General features: G+C 41.0%; 3 protein-coding genes and 1 pseudogene across 4 annotated transcripts; 1 reads left to right on the top strand and 3 right to left on the bottom strand.

The window, feature by feature from the left end:
• Positions 1–138: 138 nt before the first annotated feature.
• Positions 139–2,806, bottom strand: LOC146486266 (E3 ubiquitin-protein ligase TRIM45-like). The gene has a single exon (XM_085096021.1). The coding sequence runs from the start codon at positions 2,804–2,806 to the stop codon at positions 632–634; it is 2,175 nt and encodes a 724-aa protein (XP_084952147.1). The 3' UTR covers positions 139–631.
• A 7,658-nt stretch (positions 2,807–10,464) lies between these two features.
• Positions 10,465–19,164, bottom strand: LOC146486265 (E3 ubiquitin-protein ligase TRIM45-like). The gene is made up of 2 exons (XM_085099716.1): positions 17,273–19,164; positions 10,465–11,207 (listed from the first exon to the last, which is right to left on the bottom strand). Exons 1-2 carry the CDS (start codon positions 19,122–19,124, stop codon positions 10,855–10,857), a joined length of 2,205 nt encoding a protein of 734 aa, XP_084955842.1. The 5' UTR covers positions 19,125–19,164; the 3' UTR covers positions 10,465–10,854.
• Positions 19,165–22,052: 2,888 nt separating this feature from the next.
• On the top strand, positions 22,053–23,353 carry LOC146486264 (uncharacterized). The gene has a single exon (XM_085096003.1). It carries the CDS (start codon positions 22,177–22,179, stop codon positions 23,338–23,340), a length of 1,164 nt encoding a protein of 387 aa, XP_084952129.1. The 5' UTR covers positions 22,053–22,176; the 3' UTR covers positions 23,341–23,353.
• A 1,056-nt stretch (positions 23,354–24,409) lies between these two features.
• On the bottom strand, positions 24,410–26,850 carry LOC146486263 (uncharacterized; annotated as a pseudogene). The gene is made up of 3 exons (XR_014859386.1): positions 26,162–26,850; positions 25,607–25,806; positions 24,410–25,495 (listed from the first exon to the last, which is right to left on the bottom strand). The product of XR_014859386.1 is annotated as an uncharacterized LOC146486263 (transcript).
• Positions 26,851–27,358: the final 508 nt, after the last annotated feature.

Raw genomic sequence — 27,358 nt, 5'->3', positions numbered from 1 at the left:
CTGCAGTCTGCAAATGTCATACACCGCTTCGGATCTTGCTTCTTTGGAAGTAGACATGACATCCATTTCTTCAAACGATTGTTATTGTGGCTGGCTTCCCGTCGCACATGACGGGAGGAGTTGCGAGCAAATCAAATAGAGGCCAAAACTCGTTTATTGACAGGTCAGGTTACAGCACATGCCGTTACAATCCTGATTCCCGGGATAACAATCTGCGTGACAAAAGAATACTCGCTATAACTAATCTTGAAAACTAGTGTGATAAATAAACCGTACAACACTTCTTAGACTGTTCTTACCCTTTAGGCCGTTTGAAAGGACAGCAAACATCCGATGAACTACGATTACTGCGATTCCTGCACAAATATCAAACTACATGTGAACAAAAACAAAATGGCGGGTCGCTCGCCAAAGAAAAACAGACGCGGCAGCTAAGCACTTGCGAAACAAACCGCTGACTGCACAGCGCTGCAGTCACATCCACTATAACTGAGCTTCTACAAACTTCCAAAGCCCGCCATAAAAGTTCCGTCCGCGGTCTTCAGATTTTGAACACGCAGTAAACACGCACATTTGAATAAAGTTTCCTAATTTAAACCATCAATAAGGTTGTCTTTAACAGTTCTAGTGCTTATTTTAAGACAGATATTTTTTTCGCGTTAATATCGGTCACTAAAATCCGTCCATCTGGTGTTGTAGCTACCCCATAGGGAAATTGTAGCTCAGTAACAGTTTTTCCACTGAAAGAACCTTCCACTGAAAACTGAACAATTCGTTTATTGACAGCATCACAAACAAGAATGTTATGATGATCGCCACATTTCTCAACGCACAGATCCAGGGGCCAGTTCAACTGTCCGTCACCTTTGCCTTTTTCTCCGATCTTGTGCAGAAACTTCCCTGAACGATCAAAGATTTTTAAACAGCTGTTTTTTGAGTCACAAGCAATGAACATGTTTTCATGAAAAATACATCCAGTGGGACAGCTTAGTTTTTCTGAGTCGCTATCTCCAAATGTAAACACTGGTTCACCATTCTTTGTGAAGACCTGAATTCTGTTGTTGTTGTAGTCGGCTACAGCGACGCGTCCTTCACCGTCCATACAAACGCCTCCTGGATGCTTCAACTCACCCTCTCCTGTCCCCTGCTTTCCAAAAGCTTTTACAAAGTTCCCAGTGTGTACATTAAACTGCTGAATGCGGTGATTGTACTCATCCGTCACTAGAATATGGTCGTCATTAAGATATGTTACACCAGCTGGGTGGTTAAACTGCCCAGCATTTCCTCCTTTGCTGCCAAATTTTCTCAGATACTTTCCTTCCTTATCGAAGGTCAGGATACAATGACCATTCCAGTCAGTTACAGCAATCAGCCCTTTACTGTTCACTGCAATCCCATATGGACTTTTAATAATTTTTCCTTTGAAATCCAACTCGCCCACAATTTCAAATCGTCGTTCCTTCACCTGTACAATGAAAGGACTCTGATGAAGATTGTTTCCGTTTATAGTCACTTTCATGTTGTACGTGCCCGGAACTTTAGGAGTAAACTTCACCAGGAAATTTCCATCTTCTCTTTGGATGGTCGTCATACTTCCTACTCGTTCAGCGGGTTCCACGAGAATTTCAACGTGAAATGTTCCTTGATCTTCATTAATTAGTTTTGGAGAGATGATCAACTCTGTTTCGACACCAGCTTGGAAATCTTGAGTCAGTCCTTCTACAATTGGTTCGCTGAATGCAATGACACCGAGGTTCAAATTCTCTGCTTCGGCAGTCGAAATAAACTTCACAAATGAGGTTACCGGAAGCGCCGGGAGCTGGATCTTGTTAAGATCTTCAAACCGCTTCTCCAGGTTTTTCTTGCTTTGCATGATATCTGAACTTGAGCTTCTTTGAACTAGGTTGCTAGCAAACTCGACTGCTTGATTCATTTGTTTGACTAACGACTGTACTTGTGCTTTAGCGGCGTTTAATTTCTCATTTCTCGACACTCGCGTGTTCTCGATGGCGGTGATGGCCTCCCGCTCGCGTTCTCGAATCTTGTTGATCATTTGTTCGGCTGTTTGGGAAACTTTCTGTTTAGCGGCCATGGAGTTAGTTTCCAGATCAACAGCTGTTTGCTCAAACTCACGAATCACATCACTGAAGACTTTGCTCTTTTCTTTGATCAGCTCTGCTCCCGTCATAATTTTGGCTTTCTCGCCATCAGCTGCTTTGTCAAGCGGATCAACAGTATGATTCTTGTGATCCGTGTTTATGCAGGTCTGGCACACACAAGTCTGGCAATCGATGCAAAAAAACCTCGTTACCTCTCGCTCATGGTACTGCTGAGAGCAAAACGATTGTCGCTTTAGAAGAGCCTCGTAGTCTTGGGCTTGAAAGTGTTTTATTGGTCTGACTTTATGTCCTTCAAACGCGACATTTCTTAGAAGTTCATGTGCGTTTACGCAGTCGGGGCACATCAATTTTCCGCATTCGAAGCAAAAGCTTGTCTCAGCGCTCTTTTTCCTGCAGTTGCCACAATTAATCTCGCTTCCATCGCCACTCTGCTGTACAGCGAGAACACCTAGCAAACTATTCTGAAGAAAGCCGGTCGGCAATTTATCGAAGCTGTCAGGGACGCCAACTTGGGCCTGGCACTCAGGACAGCGAAATTGTCCATGTTGCTGGGTTGTTAGAGCGTGCCTCTTTAAACATTCGCAACAGAAGGTGTGCAGGCATGTTATTGTCTTGGGTTCGGTGAAAGTATCCAAACAAATCGAACATGTGACGTGTTCTTTTAGGTGTTTCAAGAGAAATTCCATCGCAAATGCGAAACGAGATCGTGAAATCATACACATCCAACTATTGTTTATAATTCCGAGAAATCGGGATGTATTTGATAGCCAGACAGATCAATTTCTACCTAACCTTGTGGCCTCAAAACAGCTTTATGTGTGGAGTGCCTTGTTGCATGACAGAAGTTCTAGTTGCGTGATTTATTTATCTCTGTCTTCTTTGCAGGCCTTTCTTATTTGTGCGAGAGCGAAAAACAAGATGGAGGAATCGAGCTCAAAGCGCGAAGTGTTGTGGAAAGGGAAGTTTTATAATGCGAGTGTTTAAAATTTAGGCCCCGTTTATATGAAATAAAGTTGTCCCGGGTAGAAGGGTCACTCGTCTACCCGAGCTACCCTGGGCGAGCCAACATTTTCAACATTTCCTTACAAAACTTGGCGAACCGTTTACACGAAAAACAAAAAGTTGGCTCGGCTGGAAGGGTAACCCACCTAGCCGGGCCAACTCCATATAAGCACTAGCCGGGTCAACTCTGTCAAGGCGAGACAATCAGAGCATGCACGAGCGCTGTTAGCTCGGGAAAAGGGGTCAACTTTTTTCTCATATAAACACTCGCTGAAGTTGACTCGGTTGGGAGGCTGACCCTGTTTCCCGGGACAATTTTTCTCCATATAAACGGGGCCTTAGTGTTTGTCCTGTGTTACACTTCCTTTGTTTGCTTCAGCAGTAAAAGTGGTTACGGAATTCCCTCCAAACTTCGTTGCCAGTATCTCTCGGAAAGAACAACAACCTGGGAACGACGTTGAAGTTAACCATGTTTGACCGCTGAGTTTTAGCAGTCTTTTTTCTTTTGCCAATTCGTGTTAGAGGAAACGAACAGCGAGGTCACGTGCTCTTATCTCAATGTTCATTCTCGATAGGTATCTGAGGAAAAAAAGACCAAATGTGCAGAGTACAAAAATTTACCGAGGGAGTGGAGGTTGCAGGAGCGGGGGATAGGAACTCTCTCTTCCCATTCCACACTCAAGGCTGGGCAGGATTTTTCTCTTCTTAGGTTTCGCGCTTCGTGTCATTGAAAATTAAATTTGCCACCCTTTTCTGTCGCACTTTGTAATAATCATCGCACTTTGTAATAAAACTGTCACACTTTGTAATAACAGTTGTCGCACTTTGTAATAAAATAGCTGTCACGCTTTGTAATAACAAGTTGTCGCACTTTGTAATAAATTAAGCTGTCGCACTTTGTAATACGTTTTGCTGGGTATATGCTGCTGGCCTCTCAGAGCCCCTTCCCCATTATAGTCTATTTTGTGGCCAATTATAGACCCCGTCTTGGTCACTTTCAGTGGGAAAATGTTGCGATCCCAGCTAAGTCACTTTCTATTCATGCATCTACTTTCAAGAACGAAAAGTAATGCGAGGTGATTGTTACATTTAATAAACAACAACTTTCTGGACTTTTTAACCGAGACCATTTTCAATCCCTACTTAACAAAATTTTCTTACCCCAAAAATCCGAAAATGTGCGACGCCATTCTAGTAACTCTATTGAAAATGCAACCCCATTCTGGGAAAACCGAGCTCGCAAAGTGCCTCAAGAAATTTAACTCCCTGGTGGGCGAGTCTTCGTCTTTAAGTTAATCATACCTTGGCTGTACGATTGACGCCACTGTATGTTTAGCATAACCACGTTAGGCTGGTGATCGCAATTCTATCTCCAAAATGTTCTTGTCACCTTCTCTTCATGTACACGACCGTCCTCCTCGGTGTCTTCAAGATACTCTTCCATCTCCTCTGTTAGATCTGCAACTGTTACTTGTTGTTCCTCATTTTTAAGCAGGTATTAGACAACTTCCTTAAATGCAGAACTTTTCACTATGTCAAATGGTTGTCCTTGTGTCTTGCATAGCTTAGCGCCATTATCCAAGTCAGTACTGCACTGCTTTGGTATGTTCTTGCCTGTTCGAAAGTTGATGCTACAGGTCTGGTGGTAGACAGCATCTGCGGCGTGAAAATCCCGGAGGTATTCAAGGCGACCTAATACAGTTTGCGACCAAATCATCACTTCTTTCTCTACACGTTTTCAAAACTGTTTCTTAGAATTCCTTCGTACGGGAATAACATCAAACCCCTCCCTTTGTATTTAGCAGATTGACTACAGAAAATGCAATGTTCACTAGAATTAAATTTTAGCTCTGTTGAGCGGCGTCTTACAGTGTCCTTAGCTACCTCATCATCTGGTGTGGAGCTAGGGTTTTTAGGCCTAATAAGATTAAGAGGGCATGTCTGATGAACGTTATGGCCAGGCCAAGCGCCAAGTAAACTGTTTACTTGATTGTAAAAACCACCTTTCACAAATAAAAGGATATCAATATTATGTCCAATCAGAAGCCTGATACGACAGTTTTCACCAACGAAGAAAGTCATATCGGTTTTTCCCGCCTCTGTAGTTTGTTCATTGTGATCCCTTAAATACAAATTTGCTTTACATGATCGCATGAATGGAAGTAAAAAGGGCGGCTCCAAACAACAAAACGACTTGGATTAACCGAGAATTCCTTTAAGAACCACAAGCTACAACTCAGTAAATATTTTAAGCTTGAACAACTTCAAAATCACAAACATTTCCTGGTTGGAAAGTTCAAAGATCCAATCACCCATTTAGAACCCGAGGTACGGGTATCGAAAGATCTATTACTGAATTTTTTTAACAAGCCGAAGACTGAAAGAAAGAATAAAGGAAGCCGTAGCTCGAGAATGAAAGAAATTAATCTTTGGCGCCATCACTTTATTCACGTTAACTTCAGCTATACAGAAAAATGATAATTAGGCGATGATTCGGTACTGTTGTAATTGTTAATTTAGCTTCAAGTTTACTGAGCATATTCTTAAACTTTTCATCTGAATGGGAAATGCAAGGCCGTAGCTAGCGGAGGGGCAAGGGGGCAGTTGCCCCTAAAAAACAAATCAGAGATTGTTTTAACGTCATCTCTTTCCGGAGTGTTAAGTGTAGATAGTTTGAACTTCACTGTGATTAGTTTACCTTTGTAACTTTCCACAACTGACTCGCTCGTCTTGATGAAACAGCAAGCAAAAGGAGAGCGATTCAAAGACAAAAGACCATTTCTAGCCCCCTATATATTTTGTCCATGTGGTTGTCAAGTTTTGGGAGAGGTTATGGTTCCAGATAGAGACAATTGCTCAGGTTGTGGGAACCACAGTCATAAAACCACTCACTGCCAATAGGGTGCAGCTCTGACCAGACTACAAATAATTGCTAAAAATCGAATGTGTTCTTTCTTTCTTCTTCTTTTGTTGACCATGTAAAACAAGGAATTGAATTGATGCCAAATTCCGACGATGTCATCAAGGTTTGGTACTTACAGACAGGCTATCAATGGAAATGAGCATAGAGAACCGTGATCAAAATGAAATACTAAAATATTCAGTCCTCACCAGAAGTTTCTCACCTTTGAGGAATCAACCTATTTCTTAGTAGAGATTGCAAAGTAGAGAAAGTACTATGAAAACATAACGTTTGAAGAAAGGCTTATAAATACAAATTCAACTTTGTTTGCCTCTGACCCTCAGACATTTTCAGCCACTCACAAGATCATCGCCATTCTTCTGACTACACCCTTGGGAAATATCAGTTGTGAATGTTCATTTTCAGCTCTAAGGCGTCTTACTCCTGGCCTCCTATACACGCCTGATACTATGTGCGATGCCAAAGGGTATGTTTTTTGAGGCATTTTGATACGAAAGTCTAAAAACGGGTATGGATTCCAGATAACAGGTCTCAAGATGGGTATGCATTGTCCGGGTCTGAAAAAGGGTATCTAAAAATTACATATTTTGGTCTGAAACTGAGGCTCAGGCGAAAAAATTCCGAGGACTAGCTTCCGGGTCCATAACATGTTATGTTTTCTAGGACACTTTGCGACCATTTTGCATGAAAAAAAAAAAAATAACCTTTATTTACCCTCGGCAGTGTTTATAGCACAAGTGCTAGTGGGGCCGAGCATTAAACTTCATAAAGAAATAATAGAAAAAAAAAAAAACAGGAAAGATTTATTACTCGACGTTTCGGGGTCATCGTGAATCCATTATCAAGAAACTAGTTTAAAAAACATGCAAATAAGGAAAGGTACAAGAAAAGCATAAATTAGAATGAACGGCCTAAACAAACACCTTGGCGCGGATGGAATCCGTTTGCACGTTCAGTGTTGTTGTGATTAATTTTAGTTTATTTTAGCTTATGACGTTGTTAGCCACAAATCGCACGTAATATAGAGCAACATAGCTTCGCCCAAAACCGCATTTTAGTTAGTTGGCTTTGATCGTGTTAGCGAACAGAAGTTGCTTAAGAAGTCTTCTCGTAGAAGAACGCGGAAGTTTTGGTTTGGAATGGGCATAGCGGGACTGTTGTATAAGTCTTTTATTTCTTTTTCATTTTCTATAGGTTTTTAGCTTAGTTTCTTCGTTTGTATTATTGATTTCGGTTTACGATATGATCTTGTTTTCGTGGCTTGGATTCGTAATAAATTGATTCAAGTGATTGTCCGTAAGGTATTTTCCTGTGATATTGGTGTGTCGTAATTCCAGCGAAGTTAGGTCAAGTTAGTCTTCGAATAGCTTTGAGTGCCGGCTGCTACAAAACCTCTTAAAATTCCATTCAATTTCACGTGTATCCCCACCTTAAATGGACGGAGAAAAGAAAACTGCCACTTACCGTCTAACATTTATTAATGTATACTGACTAAAGATGGCCGAAATCTATTATGGCAGGAGTATCCGGCATTCTCATGTACTACACAGTTACTGAAAGACAAAGACTCGCTCCACGCTTTTGAAGCGCTGTCAGACTTTATTTTAAAACTGTAAGGTGAAAAAATGGTCTAATTCTCAAAAACAGTACTTGTTGATTCCAGTAAGGGTAAATTAACCTATAAATTATCCAATATTCGTGGATTATAAACTGGAGATACGAAGGAAAGAAGGAATTGTGGTGTCTATTTTGAGGGTGCACCGAGATACTCGGTAAATGCGTTTGAGGTGATTTGCTGTCAAACAGCTTGATTACTCTATTACTAAAACTGAAAATATTCAGCTTCAGTCCAAAAATTACTTTACAGTCGACTCCCGATAACTCGAACCTTCCAGAGAAATTGAAAAAGGTTCGAGTTATCGGGAGTTCAAGTTATCGAGGGTAAAATTGTATTGAAAATAACCTGAAAGGGAAGGAAAATTTGTTTGAATTAGGGCGAGGTTCGAGTTAGCGAGGGTTGGAGTTATCGGGAGTCGACTGTATTTAAGAAAAGTGTACGTTTCTACAAAATAAAACCAACAACAATATAAGTTGAGGATAACTTTCGTAGATTTTTTTTTTAACTATTACACGTGAGTTTATATTTAGACTTTTAAGAAGTCATACGTTTTTAAGCTGAGATTATTTCTTTTCAAAGAAAATATAAACATGATAGCTACTGTGCCTATTTATAGTATCCAGTCGGATGGAGGGATTTCAGGCATTGTTTTAACTGCCACTGCCCATTCTCGTCCCCAGAGCCCCAACGTTTTATTTATTTATTTATTTCTTTTTTTAATTAATGAGCGAGTGGCTCTGGGTCCATCCAAAAATATCTTTTTTTTTATTGGCTGTCGAAAACCTGATGCGCTAAAAGGTGAAAAATGCTATGCTTCTGCGCATTTGTCTTTACTTCCTAATACTGAGCAGTACTAAGCAATAATAATACTGAGCAAGCGCAATGGTAATTTATCACACTGAGCGTGCGCTACCGGATGTCGTGAAATTCACGACATCCGGTAACGGCTGTTACTAGGGCCTACGATCCAACCGCTGACCAAAAGATCGTAGGCTCTGGGAACGTGGATGGCCACTGCCTGGGGGATATGGCTGTGCGCATGCGTAAGATACTGGCCAGGTCGTGGGTTGGTGTCCGAGTGTGTCACTTGCTTTAATTGATTGTCTTATTGTTTTAACCCTCTGAACTGCCAGGTTAACATTTTTATTGTCACATGAGGACCCAAGTGAGAATAATCCACTGGGTTAGGAAAGTCTGGGCTGGTATGACAATATTTTTTTCAGCCCGTCAGTCCCTCTTAAGACTGAAACGCGCGGTCTTCGGACGAAAAATCTGGAACAAGAGAGGAAATAGCAGTTGAGACTGGGGAGAGGGCGCGTAAAGTTTCTGCTCGAGAATTCACCCTTACGGAGTGAATAAATTAAAAAAAGAGGATCAACGACTGATGACAGAAGTCCTTTCACTGGAACGTCCGGCTTACAAACAAAATCCAGTGCATTCTTCAGTGATAATATTAGAGTTGATTTTGTGGACATAGAAAAACAGAATTGACTGATACCCCAAGTCGCTGTTTGATGTTCAATAATGTTTAAAAACCTTATTGAATATCCTTGTCCATACCAGTAATTATTCAGGGTAGCTCTATCTACTTAAAAGCGGCTCATAAATTTAGATATAACATTGTCGATTTAGGCGACATTTAAGGCACACGTCATTTACGTAGGTACATTCCAAACCTTGTTTCTGCTTTTCCCGCGAAGTAATAAACTGCGCCAAAACATCCAGTTTGTTTTAGTAGATAGTGTCCTTAAGAAGTTTCTTGGGCCTTCTGGAGATGCGCAGAAGGTATGCGCAGTAGCAAAAAAAGGCACCGTCCATAACACTGTTTGATTTCTCACCTGCTAACCATCCCCACTGATCCCACTCCCCCCCCCCCCCCCCCACCCCTAAACTCTGACTGAATTACCCCAGGTCACATTTGCTAGTGCTGTAACTGTATATGGGATTTATTATCTGTACTGTGCGAGGCAATGGGTCAACAGCAAGCAAGTTCAGTCTCTTTTTCACAACTTAAAAGAATAATCAAGCCCATACCCTTTTAAAACCGCTCCCCTGGATAAAACTGGAAATGAGTTGGACAATGAACCCTAATTTAACATTGCAAACATTTTAATCAAAAGTGTCTTGAAAATAACAGTTTTTTTTTTTTCAAATCATACTTGTACTTGGTAATCGTGATCTCCCAATAGATTAGTAATTAGAACTGAACTGTTCATTTTCACTTAAATTGATCACTGGATGCAAGATATCGTTCCAATTTTAAGAACTAATATGAATCTATCATTTTGACGGACTTGGAGTGACTCAACTTTAGTATTGCGCTTTAAGCAATACATTTCTTAAAATAACACATGTAAACCAATCGGTATAAACATTTAAGATTCTTCAAACCATTTCTATGTTGTTATGTAGGCTCCATAGCAGGAAGGCCTGTGAGGGAAAAGAGGAGAACTCTTTCATGTCACGTCTATTCCTCGTTCCTTAATATGGCGTCCATTATAAACGCAAGCGTCTCTGATACATGAAGGTTGCTTTTTACACTGTATAAAAGCGTTGTCTTCTATGATGCACTCAAGTATGTATATGGCAAAATAGTAAACTTTAGAAGATATTAAAATCTCCCTGCTCGAATTATAGAACAAAGAAAAAACTAAGGCGCATGCTTCGTGAATATTGGAATGTATTTTTGTTTTCTGTTTTATTTTTGTTGTTGTTGTTTGTTTTTTTTTTGTTTTGTTTTTTTGATCGTTTTTTGTTTTTTGTTCTTTTTGTTTGTTTGTTTGTTTGTTTTTTCTCTTTTTCATGCCCGAGCTTTAAATTTTTTCCTTTTGGCAGTTAAAATCAGTTGACCTTATCTTAAGAATTCTGCCAATCAATTTGGCTTTCAAATTCCATTATTCCTACAAAGTCCTGAGACCAAACCTTAAAAACCAACTCAGTACTCGTGCACCTTTGTTACATTATTATACACATTAAGTGTAAAGTATTTTAAGTAAGCAATTACATGATTAATTTTGAAGTAAGTATTGGAATATCGACAAAGCTGAGCTTCTACAAACTTTCAAAGCCCGCCATAAAGGTTTCGTCCGCCGTCTTCAGATTTTCAACACGCACGGCTAAACAAGCGCCATTTGAATAAAGTTTCTCCTAATTTAAAGCATCAACAAGGTTGTCTTAAACGGTTCTAGTGCTTATTTTAAGACATATACTTTTTTGGCGTCATCATCGAGCACTAAAATCCGTCCATCTGGTGTTGCAGCTATCCCACAGGGACTTAGTAGCTGAGTAACAGTTTTTCCACTGAAAGAACCTTCCACTGAAAACTGAACAATTCGATTATTGACAGTATCACAAACAAGAATGTTATGATGATCGCCACATTTCTCAACGCACAAACCACAGGGCCAGTTCAACTGTCCGTCACCTTTGCCTTTTTCTCCAATCTTGCGCAGAAACGTCCCTGAACGATTGAAGAATTTTAAACAGTTGTTTATTAAGTCACAAACAATGAACATGTTTTGATGGAAAATACATCCAATGGGACCTGTTGGAAACGAGTAGGGACTGGAACTAGTCAAATTCGCACGTGATCATTTGTATCAGATTTCTCGGATAGATTCTTGTTTTGAGTGTGACTCTCGAAGGAACTCTGGAACATTATACTTCTAAATGTAGCGGAATTTATCTTGTACGTCGGAAATAGCGGAATTCTTTCTCAAGGAATGTTATCATGTAATCTTCGAGTTTATCAAGTATTAAAGAGTTTGGTCGAATACAACATTTTGGTGCCGGAGACCCGGGAGTGAAAGCAAGGAGAACAGAGCACGTGTTTTGTGACCTTCGCCATGTCGGATGTCAAAAAGAAAATTCTGGAGCGCTCAGGGTTCAGAGTTCACGTTCGTAAAGTTATGAACGATGTCAAGGAGTTAATCAACAACGGTGATGTGGAAAGCGTCCGACTGAAGCTGAAATCGCAAAAGATTAACCTGGAAAAACATCAGAAGGAAATTGCATCGCTTGATCAAGAAATCGCAGAATTATTGCAAGCCGACGCAATCGAAAAGGAAATCCTGGAGCGCTGCGATTTTAATGCGTCGTTACAAGAAACGATCTTATTGATAACCTCATGTTTGTCGTCTCCTAAGCAGGAAGCGAATGATGTCGAAGAAACGGTAACATTGCCATCGGCGAGTCCGCATGGATCTTTCCCTGCTCAAAATGGCGCGAAGGGCACAAACAAGGCAAAGCTACCGAAGCTCACGTTACCTAAGTTTACCGGGGATGCCACAAAATGGACAACATTTTGGGACAGCTTCTCATCTGCAATTCACACGAGTGAGGATCTGAATGAAGTCGACAAATTTCAGTATTTGAAATCATTATTGGAGGGCGCTGCAGCCGAAACCATTTCTGGTTTACCTCTCACAAGCTCAAATTACAACCATGCGGTCGATCTCCTAAACAAGCGGTTCGGAAGCAAACAAGTTATCATATCTAAACACATCGAGATGTTAATGCAGCTACCAAAAGTGAGTGATACTGGTGATCTTAAACAATTGCGGCAATTGTTGGACAAAACAGAGTCGGCTGTTCGAAGTTTGCAAGGAATTGGAATTTCCATTGACACGTACGGAACATTCCTAACCCCTGTGATCATGGCGAAAATTCCTCAAGTGTTGCGTTTAATTTTGAGTCGTGGTATGAGCGACGAGTGGGACCTCGATACAATAATAAAGTCGTTTGCAGAGGAGTTACAGATACGAGAAAGGTGTGCTCTGGGTCCAGTGACAGATCAGTCGAAAATGAGAGAAAAACGAGAGTTTGGATATGGATTACGGTTCGGTCAAAACAAGAGACCCCCCACGTCGTCGACACTTGTTTCATACAACGACAGACCTCAACAAAATAAGGAAATGTGGTGTACTTTCTGCAGTGGACCGCACCCTTCGGCGAGATGCGCTGTTGTTACGGAGCCAGAAGCGAAGAAAAGAATTCTCCGCCAAAAGGGGCGATGTTTTGGTTGTTTGAGGAGTGGTCATGTGAGCCGAGATTGCCAAGCGAGATGTTATCGTTGTGGCGGGAAACATCATGTATCGCTATGCGGCGTGCGAAACTCTTCACCACAATTCACGCAAGCAAGAAGAACCAATCAGGAACAAACTGTGAGTACAAATTTGTATTTCACCCAAGATGTTAAGAATAATTCTGTTTTGCTGCAAACTGCCAGAGCCAGGGTTGGAAATCCTAATGGAGGAAATTCTTGCCATGTGAGGGTTTTATTTGATTCATGTTCTCAAAGGTCTTACATAAGTACACGGTTGAGGAGCAAGTTAGGCCTGCCCTCATTTGGAAGTGAAACTGTTCTGATTAAAACGTTTGGAAACAATGAAGCCTCGTTGAAGAAATGTGACATTGTTCAATTTGCACTGGAATGCCAAGATCAGTTGAAAGTGTTTGTCAATGCTTATGAAGTTGAACTGATTTGTGGACCCATAGCCAACCAGACCATTGAGATTGCACAGCAAAGTTACCCTCATCTACAAGGCTTACCCCTTGCTGACTATTCCCGTGGCGATGAAGATCTTGCAGTAGATATTATGATTGGTGCTGATTATTACTGGTCCATTGTCCAGAACCATGTGGTACGGGGGGAGTCGCATGGACCTGTAGCGGGTTCGTACAAGGCTGGGTTATGTTTTGAGTGGTCCTATTAACATAGCAGGTGCATTGCAGAGCTCATCAAGTGTTAACATGTCGCATGTTATGAAGACAGAGTGTCAAGTAGTTGAAGAAGACTTAAAGTCAGTTGATGTCTCTCTGAAAGAAGAACTGAACAAATTCTGGGACTATGATACTCTGGGAGTGAAGAATAGAGAAGAAGAATTCTATGAAGATTATCTTGCCAAAGTAAAGTTCAATGGTAGCCGTTATGAAGTTTCTCTTCCCTTTAAGGAAGAACATCCTACAATTCCAGACAACTACTTGGTAGCACAGAAACGCCTCAGCTCCTCATTAGCAAGATTGAAGTCCAAGCCTGACATTCTACAACAGTATGATGACGTCATTAAGGACCAACTGAACTCTGGTGTTATAGAATTAGTTGACAAGAAGCGTGATCAAGAAGTCATACCAGGAACTGTGCATTACATTCCTCATAAGGAAGTCGTGAAGGAAGACAGAACCACTACCAAACTACGAGTAGTGTATGATGCTAGTGCTAAATCTCAGAATGAACCAAGTCTGAATGACTGTCTGCTCCCTGGTCCAGCCTTAACACCATTGATCTTTGACATTCTCCTACGATTTCGTCTCCACAGAGTTGCACTGATTGGTGACTTGGAGAAAGCATTTTTAAATGTTGAAGTGGATCCTGAACAGAGGAATTTGTTAAGGTTCTTGTGGATAAATGACATCAGTTCCTCGAATCCGGAAGTCATCATCCTTAGATTCACACGGCTTGTGTTTGGCCTTGTCTGTTCACCGTTCATTTTGAATGTAACCCTGAGAAATCACTTAAGCAAGTATGAGAACATTGATCCAGACTTTGTGAACACTGTTGTCAGAGCTTTGTATGTGGATGACTTTGCATCTGGAAAGGATTCGGTAAAGGACTGCTTCGAACTTTACGGAAAATTGAAGTTGCGATTCAGAGAAGGAGGTTTCAACATGCGAAAATGGGCATCGAACAGCGAAGAGCTAAATCAGTTGATTGAGAAGGAGGAAGCTAACCTGTCATCATCAACTCAGACACCTTCAGAAACCAGTCCTTCTTTGACAAAGTCTAGTGTTCTCGAAGAAGACCTCATCAAAGTGATGGGAGTTCCATGGGATAGGATAGAAGACAGCTTCAAGTTTGATCTCGCAACCTTTGCTACACAAGCATTGGATGGAACACTGACAAAGCGGAAACTGTTGAGCATCACTGCTCGATTTTATGATCCATTAGGCTTGCTGTCACCAGTTATGTTGCCCTTGAAGTGTATGTTTCAAGAGATATGTCAGCTCAAGATTGGCTGGGATGAGGCCCTGCCAGAAGAACTCTGTTTAAAGTGGAAAGAAGTAGCAGAAGACATGTTGAGAGTTTCAGTGATCAGTGTACCTCGCTGTGTCCTAGCTGGGATAGAAGCAGAAGATGTCAAGTCTATTCAACTACACGGTTTTGCAGACGCGAGTAAGATTGCTTATGGTGCAAACATCTACATTCAGGTGACAACCTCTAATGTCAGCTATTCGCAGCTGTTAGCCTCTAAAACTAGGGTGGCACCCTTGAAGGGAGAGACAATTCCTAGGTTGGAATTGATGGCAGCATTGACTCTAGCAAACCTGATGACAGCTGTGTACAAGGCATTGGCTTGTACTGTCAAGGTTGATTCTGTGTTCAATTGGATTGATTCTCAGATTGTATGGTGGTGGATTAATGGAGAGTCAAAACAATTCAAGCAGTTTGTGCAGAATCGAGTAACAAAGATTCGAAGTCTCTGGAGTAAAGAACATTGGGGATATTGCCCTTCTGAACTTAACCCAAGTGACATTGCCTCGCGAGGAGCCAAGAGTTCCGATCTTGTTTCCAATGATCTATGGTGGAAAGGAGCACCGTTTCTAGAGAAGGAGAAGGATCAATGGCCAAGCCCACCTAATTGTCCTGTTGGTGAAGGCACCCTCTCAGAAGAAACTACAAAGAAATTGAAGAAAGAAGATGTAGATGGAGTCTCACAAGTAATGACTGTATTGGTCCAAGCCCCTGAAAACATCTCTGAAGTTGTCCAACCAGAGAGATTTAGCAGTCTCAGCAAGCTTATTAGAGTAACTGCCCTTGTATTGAAGTTCATCAGACGGATTAAAAGAGTTCCAGAAATGCATTCACATGTTAGTTCACAGGAAATGAATGCTGCAAAAATTCTCTGGTACAAGGACGTTCAAGGGAAACTTGATGAAAGGGAGAGATCAAGTTCGACTTGGGAACAGTTAGGAGTCTTTAAAGATGAAGATGGAGTATTGCGATGCAAGGGAAGGATTCAGAATTCCTCACTTCCATACTCAGCCAAGTTTCCAATCCTGTTACCGAGAAAGCAGCACTTCACAAGATTAGTGATTGCACAAAGTCATGAAAACGTGAAACACAATGGGGTTAGAGAAACTCTCACTGAAACTCGGTCACAGTTCTGGATAATCAACGGACGACAAGCTGTCAAGGATGTACTCTCTAAGTGCATTACATGTAAGAAGATACAAGGGAGAGCTTTCAGTAGCCCACCTCCTCCTCCATTACCTTCATTTCGAGTCTCAGATGATCTGGCCTTCTCCAAAGTTGGTGTAGACTTTGCTGGCCCCCTTTATGTTAAGAATATCTACCAGTCCAAGGGAGACATGTTCAAGTGTTACATTGCTCTATTTTCATGTGCAAGTACCAGAGCTGTGCACCTTGAACTCACACCCGATTTGACCGCCAAGTCATTTCTAAGAGTGCTTAAACGTTTCTTTGGAAGACGAGGGATACCCAACCTGTTCATCTCAGATAACGGGAAAACTTTCAAAGATTCAGAAGTTCAGAAGTTCGTTCTTAATAAGAACATTGACTGGAATTTCAATGTGCCCACTGCAAGCTGGTGGGGCGGTTTTTTCGAAATCTGCGTCAAACTTGTGAAAAGGTGTCTGAAGAAAGTACTGGGAAATGCAAAGCTTAGTTATGAAGAACTGGAATCAGCCCTGATTGAAACTGAAGGAGTGTTAAATTCCAGGCCGTTAACCTATGTGTACAATGAGTTGTCAGAAGCTCCACTAACACCTTCTCATCTCGTAATTGGTCGACGTCTCTTGGAGCAACCTTCTGCTACCAGTGTACCTCTGAGCACTCTAGCCCGACGGGAACGATATTTGGAGAGTCTCCTCGCCCACTTCAGAAATCGTTGGAGGAAAGAATACCTGACTGGCATCAGAGAGTATCAGAAACTTAAGGGAGAACCGAGAAGAAGCATTCAAATTGGTGACCTTGTGCACATATATGCAGACAAAACACCTAGACAGCAGTGGAGAATGGGCAAAGTAGAGAAGCTGTTGCGAGGAAGAGACAACGTTGTTCGTTCCGCCGAAGTGGCTACAGTAGACAAATCTCTGCGCAGGATTCGCATCAAGCGTCCAATTCAGAAGCTCTATCCTCTTGAAGTTAATGTGTTTGATGAAGGAGCAGCTGATATGGGAGCTGTCCAGTGTCACAGAGCAAGGAACATTTGTGTAGTCAGAGATGAAGATATTCCAATTGTGGTTACTGCATCTTAACTTTCAGATCTAAAACTTTGAACATTGAACTGAGTTTAAAGAGTTATCTTTACAGTTTCGCCTTATGATTGACTCCGTCAATCAGGGGGGAGTGTGTTGGAAACGAGTAGGGACTGGAACTAGTCAAATTCGCACGTGATCATTTGTATCAGATTTCTCGGATAGATTCTTGTTTTGAGTGTGACTCTCGAAGGAACTCTGGAACATTATACTTCTAAATGTAGCGGAATTTATCTTGTACGTCGGAAATAGCGGAATTCTTTCTCAAGGAATGTTATCATGTAATCTTCGAGTTTATCAAGTATTAAAGAGTTTGGTCGAATACAACAGGACCGCTTAGTTTTTGTGAGCCGCTCTCTCCAAATTTAAACACTGGTTCACCATCCGTTGTGAAGACCTGAATTTTGTTGTTGTAGTAGTCGGCTACAGCAACACGTCTTTCACCGTCCATACAAACGCCTACTGGCTTCCTCAACTCGCCATCTCCTGTCCCGTATTTTCCAAAAGCTTTCACAAAGTTCCCCGTGTGTACATTAAACTGCTGAATGCGGTGATTGAACTGATCCGCCACTAGAATATGGTCGTCATTAAGATATGTTAAACCAGCTGGATGGTTAAGCTGCCCTGCATTTCCTCCTTTGCCGCCAAATTTTCTCAGATATTTTCCTTCCTTATCGAAGGTCAGGATACAATGACCACCACAGTCAGTTACAGCAATCAGCCCTTTACTGTTCACGGCAATTCTATTTGCACTTTGAAGATTTTCTCGTTTTAAATCCACTTCGCCCACAATTTCAAGTTGTCGTTCCTTCACCTGTGCAGTGAAAGGACTCTGGTGAAGATTGTCCCCGTTACAAGTCACTTTAATGTTGTACCTGCCTGGCACTTTAGGAGTAAACTTCGCCAGGAAATGTCCATCTTCTCTTTTCAAAGTCGTCATACTTCCTACTTGTTCAGTGGGTTCCACGAGAACTTCAACGTGAAATGTTCCTTGACCTTCATTAATCAGATTTGGAGAAATGACTAACTCTGTTTCGACACCAGCTTGGAAATCTTGAGTCAACCCTTCTACAATTGGTTCGCTGATTGCAGTGACACCGAGGTTCAAATTCTCTGGTTCGGCAGTCGAAATAAACCTCACAAATGAGCTAACCGGAAGAGCCGGGGACTGGATCTGGTTAAGATCTTCAAACCGCTTGTCCAGGTTTTTCTTGCTTTGCATGATATCTGAACTTGAGCTTCTTTGAACTAGGTTGCTAGCAAACTCGACTGCTTGATTCATTTGTTTGACCAACGACTGTACTTGTGCTTTAGCGGCGTTTAATTTCTCATTTCTCGACACGCGCGTGTTCTCGATGGCGGTGATGGCCTCCCGCTCGCGTTCTCGAATCTTGTTGATCATTTGTTCGGCTGTTTGGGAAACTTTCTGTTTAGCGGCCATGGAGTTAGTTTCCAGATCAACAGCTGTTTGCTCAAACTCACGAATCACATCACTGAAGTCTTTGCTCTTTTCTTTGATCAGCTTTGCTCCCGTCATAATTTTGGGTTTCTCGTTATCAGCTGCTTTATCAAGCGGATCAACAGTATGATTTTTGTGATCTGTCACAACACAAACCTGGCAAACACAAGTCTGGCAATCGATGCAAAAAAACCTCGTTACCTCTCGTTCGTGGTACGGCTGAGAGCAAAAGGATTGTCGCTTTAGCAAAGCTTCGTAGTCTGCTGCTTGAAAGTGTTTTATTGGTCTGACTTTGTGTCCTTCAAATGCGACATTTCTTAGAAGTTCATGTGCGTTTACACAGTCAGGGCACATGAATTTTCCGCATTCGAAGCAAAAGCTTGTCTCAGCGCTCTTTTTCCTGCAGTTGCCGCAATTAATCTCGCTTCCATCGCCACTCTGCTGTACAGCGAGAACACCTAGCAGACTATTCTGTAGAAAACCGGTCGGCAATTTATCGAAGCTGTCAGGGACGCCAACTTGGGCCTGGCACTCAGGACAGCGAAATTGTCCATGTTGCTGGGTTGTTAGAGCGTGCCTTTTCAAACACTCGCAACAGAAGGTGTGCAGGCATGTTATTGTCTTGGGTTCGGTGAAAGTATCCAAACAAATCGAACATGTAACGTGTTCTTTTACGTTTTTCAAGAGAAATTCCATCGCAAATGCGAAACGAGATCGTGAAATCATGCACACCCAACTATTGTTTATAATTCCGAGAAATCGGGATCTATTTGACAGCCGAACAGATCAATTTCTACCTAACCTTGTGGCCTCAAAACAGCGTTATCTGTGGAGTGCCTTGTTGCATGACAGAAGTTCTAGTTGCGTGATTTATTTATCTCTGCCTTCTTCGCAGGAGGAATCGAGCTCAAAGTGCGAAATATTGTGGAAAGGGAAGGTATATAATGCGAGTGTTTAATTTAGGCCCCGTTCATATGGAATAAAGTTGTCCCGGGTAGCCCGAGCTACCCTGGGCGAGCCAACATTTCCTACATTTCCTTACAAAACTTGGCGAACCGTTTACACGAGAAACAAAAAGTTGGCTCGGCTGGAAGGGTAACCCACCTAACCGGGCCAACTTTTCTCCATATAAACACTAGCCGGGTCAACTCTGTCAAGGCGAGACAATCAGAGCATGCGCGAGCGCTGTTAGCTCGGTCAAAGGGGTCAACTTTTTTCTCATATAAACACTCGCTGAAGTTGACTCGGCTGGGAGGGTGACCCTCTTTCCCGGGACAACTTTTCTCCATATAAACGGGCCTTAGTGTTTGTCCTGTGTGACACTTCCTTTGTTTGCTTCAGCAGTAAAAGTGGTTACGGAATTCCCTCCAAACTTCGTTGCCAGTATCTCTCGGAATAAAACAACAACCTGGGAACGAGGTTGAAGTTAACCGTGTTTGCTGAGTTTTAGCAGTCTTTTTTCTTTTGCCAATTCGTCTTAAGAGGAAACGAACAGCGAAGTCACGTGCTCTTATCTCAATGTTCACTCTCGATTGGTATCTGAGGAAAAAAGACCAAATGTGCAGATTGCAAAAAATTATCGTGGGAGTGGAGGTTGTAGGAGCGGGGGATAGGAACTCTCTCTTCCCATTCCACACTCAAGGCTGGGCAGGATTTTTCTCTTCTTAGGTTTCGCGCTTCGTGTCATTGAAAATTAAATTTTCCACCCTGTTCTGTCGCACTTTGTAATACCTGTCGCATTTTGTAATAAAACTATCAAACTTTGTGATAACACTTGTCGCACTTTGTAATAAAATAGTTGTCACACTTTGTAATAACAAGTTGTCGCACTTTGTAATAAATTAAGCTGTCGCACTTTGTAATAACAAATTGTCGCACTTTGTAATAAGCTTTTAAATTACTTTTGAATACGATGTTCTGTGGAAAAGCAAGTGAATTCACTGATCACCCAGGGCACAGATACGTTCTTCTTTGATAATTTACTTTGCATACTAAACTGAGGGTATGAAAAAGAAACGCGTTCCCCTACACACTTCTCGCAATTGTTATTTGTCTTGACTACGATGTATCTTGACAGAAACACTTTGTCACCTGACCATTGACCACCTAACCACCTTACCTTTGTTGCCTGACCATTGCCTTAAATGCTACCGAATTTACTAACCGGCTGAAGTACTCGAAGCAGCCCCTGGCCAGAGCACGTAATCAAAACACAGGAGGAAAATACTAAGCTCCCGCAACACAAACCTCACAGTTACAGAGCCAGTTAGCGGAGTGATAACAAAACACACAGCCGTAACTTAAGCGGCCTTTAGCCCTCAATTTAACGCATTGCATAGCTTTCAAAGAAGCTACAATGCTAAAAAAAGAGAGACTATACGGTCACCAGACGTTCTGAAATGAGCCATACCAAGCCTAAACTAAATGCCACAAACGGCATAAGAACGACAGTCGCTAAACAGAAACAACAAGAGGTCTAAATGACCTTTGAGAGCAATTACAACACATGCGAAATTTAAAAGCTTATTACAAGTGCGACAGTTTGTTATTACAAAGTGCGACAGCTTAATTTATTACAAAGTGCGACAATTTGTTATTACAAAGTATGACAGCTTTTTAATTACAAAGTGCGACAGGTATTACAAAGTGTGACAGTTTTATTAAAAAGTGCGACAGGTATTACAAAGTGCGATGATTGTTACAAAGTGCGACAGAACACACCATGGTGAACGGTCGATTGACAATTTTAAACTGATAAATTTTGATATTTATTCCCGCGCTGCTTCTTAACCGTCACAAAGAATTTCACGTTCAAGTTTCGTTTAATCTAATCGGAATTTAATCGAAATCATAAATTATTCATGAGTCTACGTATAGTGCATGTATTCACCATCAGCCGCCATTACGGGACGAAAAACAAGGACGTAAAATCAACTCAACGAAGGGACAACCTCTTATTTTGGTGACTGAAACGCCGCGTTGAAAGCCGCTCAAGACCGAGATTGTCGTCCAAGTCAACAGGGATTTCGCGCAAAATGGAAGCAGAAAATATGATGGAGAAACGTCTGACGGCCGTTCCCTGCTCATTAGTGTTTTCTTTTTTGGCGGTCCGAAGAAATTTGATCGTTAAAATCGTAGCGCGAAAGGTGTCGATAGTATAACTCAAAACCCTCAAAAACTTTAAATACAAAAACTTAAAATCTCTCCTTCAGGGCCCAGTTGTTCAAAGTCCGATTAAGCTAATCCTGGATTAACCCGAACTTTGATTCGAGTTTAATCACTAACCAATAAAGATTTTTCGAAAAGATTTTTGTCCTTCAGTTTTGACTTAGCCTTTTCTTTGCCTTAAGCTTAAAATTTGCTATCTACGACATTTTTAACGAGCGAATGAATACGGTGGCCCACAGGGGCAAAACATAACTCAATTTCTCTTCTGAAACACAACAATCTTCTCGAGAACACAACAAAATTTTCCAGAACACAACAATCTTTTTTAAAACACAACAAAATTTTCCAGAACACAAAAATCTTTTTCAAAACACAACGAAATTTTGTGACCCACAACAATCTTTTTCAAAACACAACGAAATTTTGTGATACACAACAATCTTTACAAAACACAACAAAATTTTCTGATACACAAAGGCAAACTGAAACACAACAAAATTTCAAGGTAATGGTAACTAACGCTGACGCTGAAAGCGACCGGAACCTGGGACTAGCTCTGGTCAACGTTACTGCAAAGGCGCCATTTTTGTACCGTTCATGTTGATCTGAAATGGCTTCTTCAAGTTCAGTAAGCGATCATCCAGAAGAGAAAAACATAATTACATATTACTTTTCAAGAGGATATACGTATGAAGTTATCACCGAATTTTTAGCTAAGTTTCATGGCATTACTATGTGTGTACGAACATTGAAAAATAGGTTGAAGCAATTGAACTTAAGGAGAAGATTGCCATCTTTTGACATGGACGTTGTCCGAGAACAAATCATGAATGAGCTTAGTGGCCCAGGCTGCCAAGATGGATATAGAAGTATGTGGCATACCTTACGACTAAAAAATATTCAAGTTCCTAGACATGTCGTAGCTGAACTTATGAGGGAATTGGATCCAGAAGGATGTGAACAGAGAAAGGCAAAAAGCCTTAAAAGAAGAAGTTACTTCTCGTCTGGTCCAAACTACACATGGCATGTCGACGGATACGATAAATTAAAACCTTATGGATTTCCAGTACATGGGTGTATTGATGGCTGGAGTCGAAAAATAATGTGGCTAACAGTCACAAGGTCAAACAACCATCCAGAAATTATTGCCAATTTCTATTTGAACTGTGTTGCAGAGCTAGGGGGCTGTCCAGTGAAACTGAGGACTGACTGTGGAACAGAAAATGGTGTAATGGCAGCGATGCAATGTACATTTCAACAAGATGCAGAAGCGCACAAGTATGGGTCATCTCCGGCCAACCAAAGGATTGAGGGCTGGTGGGCGTTTTACAGAAGAAACAGGTCTGATTGGCGGATTAACTTCTTTAAAAACCTTATGGAACAGGAAGTCTTTAACCCTGGAGATGAGATTCAAATGGCATGCCTCTGGTTCTGCTTTGCTCAATTAATTCAAGATGACCTGGACAAAGTTAAAGAACACTGGAACACACATTTAATAAGAGGCTCTAGGCATGACACTATCAGTGGGAGACCTGATGAACTATTCTTTCTCCCAGAGCTGCATGAAGGAGTAGATGGTCTACCTCACCCGATCTTGGATGATGAAATCCAATCTATGAGGGAAAACCTTACCTATGAAGAGGAGAAAAGCATCTACCAAGAGTACTTTGAATATGTACTAGAAAACACTGAGTTGCAGCTACCCCACAGTATTGAAGAGGGGCTCTCTCTGTATAAAGAACTCCTTGAAATAGCTAACATAGGTAATGTTTAACGAACAAGAAAGAGCTGTGCGATATCAGTAGGGGCAGGGTCAAACATTAAGTGTTTACTCTGATATAGGCCCATTACACCCATATAACCATACCATGACCATATGACCGTGACTGATTAATGCCTTGTATTATCCATTTCACTACTGTGCAAATAAAACTAAAAAGGTACCCATCAGACTCAATGTTAAAATCTTTTAATAGAATTATCCATCATCAGTGGTTACAAGTACATCTCAAAAAGCAGTTGTCTTTTAACAGCAAGTGTTGTTTTCTTGGAAGTACTCATACATGTAAGAACAAGAACATGATCAGTAAATTTCAACTAGACAATGTCATCAAGATTCAAGGAAATGAGCAACTTGGGAATTTGCTTTCTCTCTGTGATCTTACTGAAGCAATGATATCCAGCAATGAAATAAGAACCAAAACAATACCAACAAGGGGCTTTCATTACAAATGACCAGGGGAGAAGGGTTGGCAAAATCTGTTGTTATCTCTTCCGAACAATAATTATTGTTATTTCTTAGGCTCGCCAAAACAAACAAACAGACTAACCCCCAACAGGGCTTCCCCCAAAAACCTAAAACGCCCCATAATTTTACAGACCACCTGGTCATAACAAATGAAAACCCCCTTATTATGGAACGAGATGCAACAATATCTTTGTTTGATGATTTATGAGAATGTCAACAATCTTAATCCTTCAAGCCCCAGACTCCACATACAAACACTTCTTGCTGATCTCCATGCATTTTCTTATAGCATAGATGGAGAATTTATTAAAAGATCGTGTGATCACTATTTTACTCATTCTCATAACCTTCTCCATTGATCAAGTATTGAATATTCTGGGGAGAAATTTTATATTGGCCACTCCTGGGACTTAAAGGGTCAACAATTAAAAGTATTCTTATCTTAGTTTGTAATACTGGATGTTTTACATACTTGTATTAACTTGTACTAATGGTCCTCAACAATTACCTGAAATATCAACTATGCTATCGTCATTATTTAGTGCACAGGTGCAGACTCTAAACAAATAACTGGATCATCATGTATATGAAAGGCTCAAACTATTGTAAAGCCCCACGCTTCTTTATTTGAAATCAAATTTGCAAATTCCTCTGCTAGCTCATTATAGGACTGATAAGTTGTAGGTACTTCCAAAACAGGTCCACAAGTACGTGCTATGGGGCTGCGATGTGCCCCATCAAGTGAATTAAAGGAAACAGTTATTTCGGTCATTGCAATTACATCACTACCTGTGGTAAACTGAAGAAATGCTTTCAAAGCAACCTCACCAAGAGATTTTATGTAATGCTTCAAGTGATCAAAACTGTTCCGTTCGGACTCGTTTTGCGGGTTTGCCGCTAATAACTTGATAACCTTTTTTCCTGTAGGCTTCTTTGTCTCATACATTTCTGTCATAGAGTCTAGTGATTTGAACTGTGAAAAACTCTTAAGAGAAGAAATAATTGGTTTCCAACAATTTGAAATATACTTGGGCTTCTGTACCAGTTCTTGATGAGCTAGTTGGGTGATAATAAGTTCTATATTCTCCTTTGTTGGGTTTTTGTAACATTTATAGCTACTTAGTACTTCAAGTACATCATCATCATTAGCTTCTAACTTGCCCTCCTTACACTGTTTCAATGTTTCTGCCTCATCTTTGCTTATGTATAAGGAAAATGCTTCAAGAAGAAAACTGTCAGAAATATCCCTTTCCTCAAACAAACAACTCCCCATGAAAACACCTGAAAGAGTTACTGGGAAATACTTAATTTCACAATACCCATACACCAATATTTTACCTATGGCTTCCCATTCTTGGCGCTGGTAATCATGCCTCACTGATGGCACTTTTTCTGTTGCACCAGTCTACAAAGACATAAAAAATTGGTGCCAAAACATTGTGATTACTTCTCGCACTACACCAAGACCTCTCCCTTCTTCAATCTCACCACGCTCATTAATTATAACTAGATTTAGGTGATAACTGCAGGAAGGGATGTCCAAAGCTTTGAATTCTTCTATCAAGTCTTTGAGAACTTGGAATCGGTGTACAAGCACATCCTTGACTAATACAAGAGCAGTACCTGAAAAAAAAAACAAACACAAGATTCAATTATAAACAAATCGGTTAGTTACCAGTAACTAATCTAAATAAACATGGTAAATATTAAACAACAGAATGTAGCCACACAGTGTATAAATACGGGTTACCACGCATTATTTTTTGTGGCAAAGAATATAATATTAGCACACACCAACAGAAACAGGGCATCCACTTGAGGAGGCATGTTCACTGACATCATCAGAGATAAAACCATCATTACTATCTGATATGGCAGCTTGGCCAGCATCACAGTGAGAAGCAACTTGGTTGGCATTTGATGTAACACTAGGGATATCATCTGCTCTGGTAACTGATCCAATACTTTGACTTACGTTCACAGGGACAGAACCTACAAAAGCAGCAATATTTATTTAAACGTGACCGTCATTTACATCTAATCTGGGTGGGAAAGATGGCTGAAGCAGAAAGCAACCTAACTTAGAGGACACTTCAGTGACAACAAAATGAATTATGAAATAAACTCCAAAGCATATTATTTCTTTTAATTGAAATACAGAAATGAATACAGAGCTCGACATTGCAGTTACTTCTAGTCAAAGGGAACGTTAATATGAAAGTGTCATAAATTATACACGCAATCCGATCAAATAACCATAAAGCATATACACCAAGAAGTGACAAATCTACAAAATGAAATCAAAACATGATATGCATGGACAAATTCAAAACTTAGGAACACATACCAGAAGAACTGCACTGGATTCCAGTCGAAGTTGTAGACGTAAAAGATCCACTGGTTGTGGCACAAGCCGTGGTGCTGGATGCAGTGATAAGAGAGCGCTGAAAAATGTCAAATGCTGGGAATAAATCGGCGTCATCATTAGTTAGGTCTACGTCATTCAACCATTCATCACTTAAGCTCTCTAATTCTGACGTGCAAGCCCGCTCGGGTTCAGAGTCCGAAGCATCTTCTAATGGGCATAAGAACAACGTAATACTTTTCCAATGTAAATGGCTCTTTTGTTCCAGGAAGAGTGGTCACTTCGCTTCCATCCGGGAAGCACAGTTTATAAGTCTTGTCATTTCTGAAAGTACGGTCGTAAGAACTTCGTTTCTTCAAGGCTTCGTCAAGTATGGTCTCGGCTGAGACATGTTTCTTGACTTTTAGGGGAAGGGACTTGCCTCTCACGGGCTTGAAAACGCCGCTCGATGCAGAACCAATTCCGATGGTTATGGTTGCAAATTCGTCCATCTTCGCTTTCTTGGACTTGGAATTAAAGGTGGTTTGCCTCTCTTTCGACTTTTGAGATAGAAAGTTCTTGAAATTGGACACTTGACTAGCTGAAGATGAAGATGAAGATAAACTTATACCGCACTTTGGGTCAAACTTGTGATCTGCCCTTCTCCAACCACCACAACTATGACAAAACATGGCGGGGTAGAGGAGAGCGCGAAGGTCTCGGGCTAGTCCCAGTTTCCGGTCGCTTTCAGCGTCAGGGTTAGTTACCAGTACCTTGAAATTTTGTTGTGTTTCACTTAATTTTGTTGTGTTTCAGTTCGCTTTTGTGTATCAGAAAATTTCGTTGTGTTTTGAAAAAGATTGTTGTGTATCAGAAAATTTCGTTGTGTTTTGAAAAAGATTGTTGCGTATCACAAAATTTCGTTGTGTTTTGAAAAAGATTGTTGTGTGTCACAAAATTTCGTTGTGTTTTGAAAAAGATTTTAGTGTTCTGGAAAATTTTGTTGTGTTCTCGAAAAGATTGTTGTGTTTCAGAAGAGCAATTGAGTTGTGTTTTGCCCCTGTGGGCCACCGTAAATGAAAACCTCGGTTAACTTTTAATCGGGGATTAGCGTTAATCGGCTTTCTAACAACCGGGCCAGATGTGTAACTCTACAGTATTTAAGGACTGATTCGAAAACGGTTCCGAACAAAAAGCGGC

The sequence above is a fragment of the Pavona decussata genome, unplaced genomic scaffold (assembly GCF_977016875.1).
Source record: "Pavona decussata unplaced genomic scaffold, jaPavDecu1.1 SCAFFOLD_21, whole genome shotgun sequence".
NCBI classification, from domain to species: Eukaryota; Metazoa; Cnidaria; class Anthozoa; order Scleractinia; family Agariciidae; genus Pavona; species Pavona decussata.
This window is presented reverse-complemented; position numbering and strand designations above follow the sequence as displayed.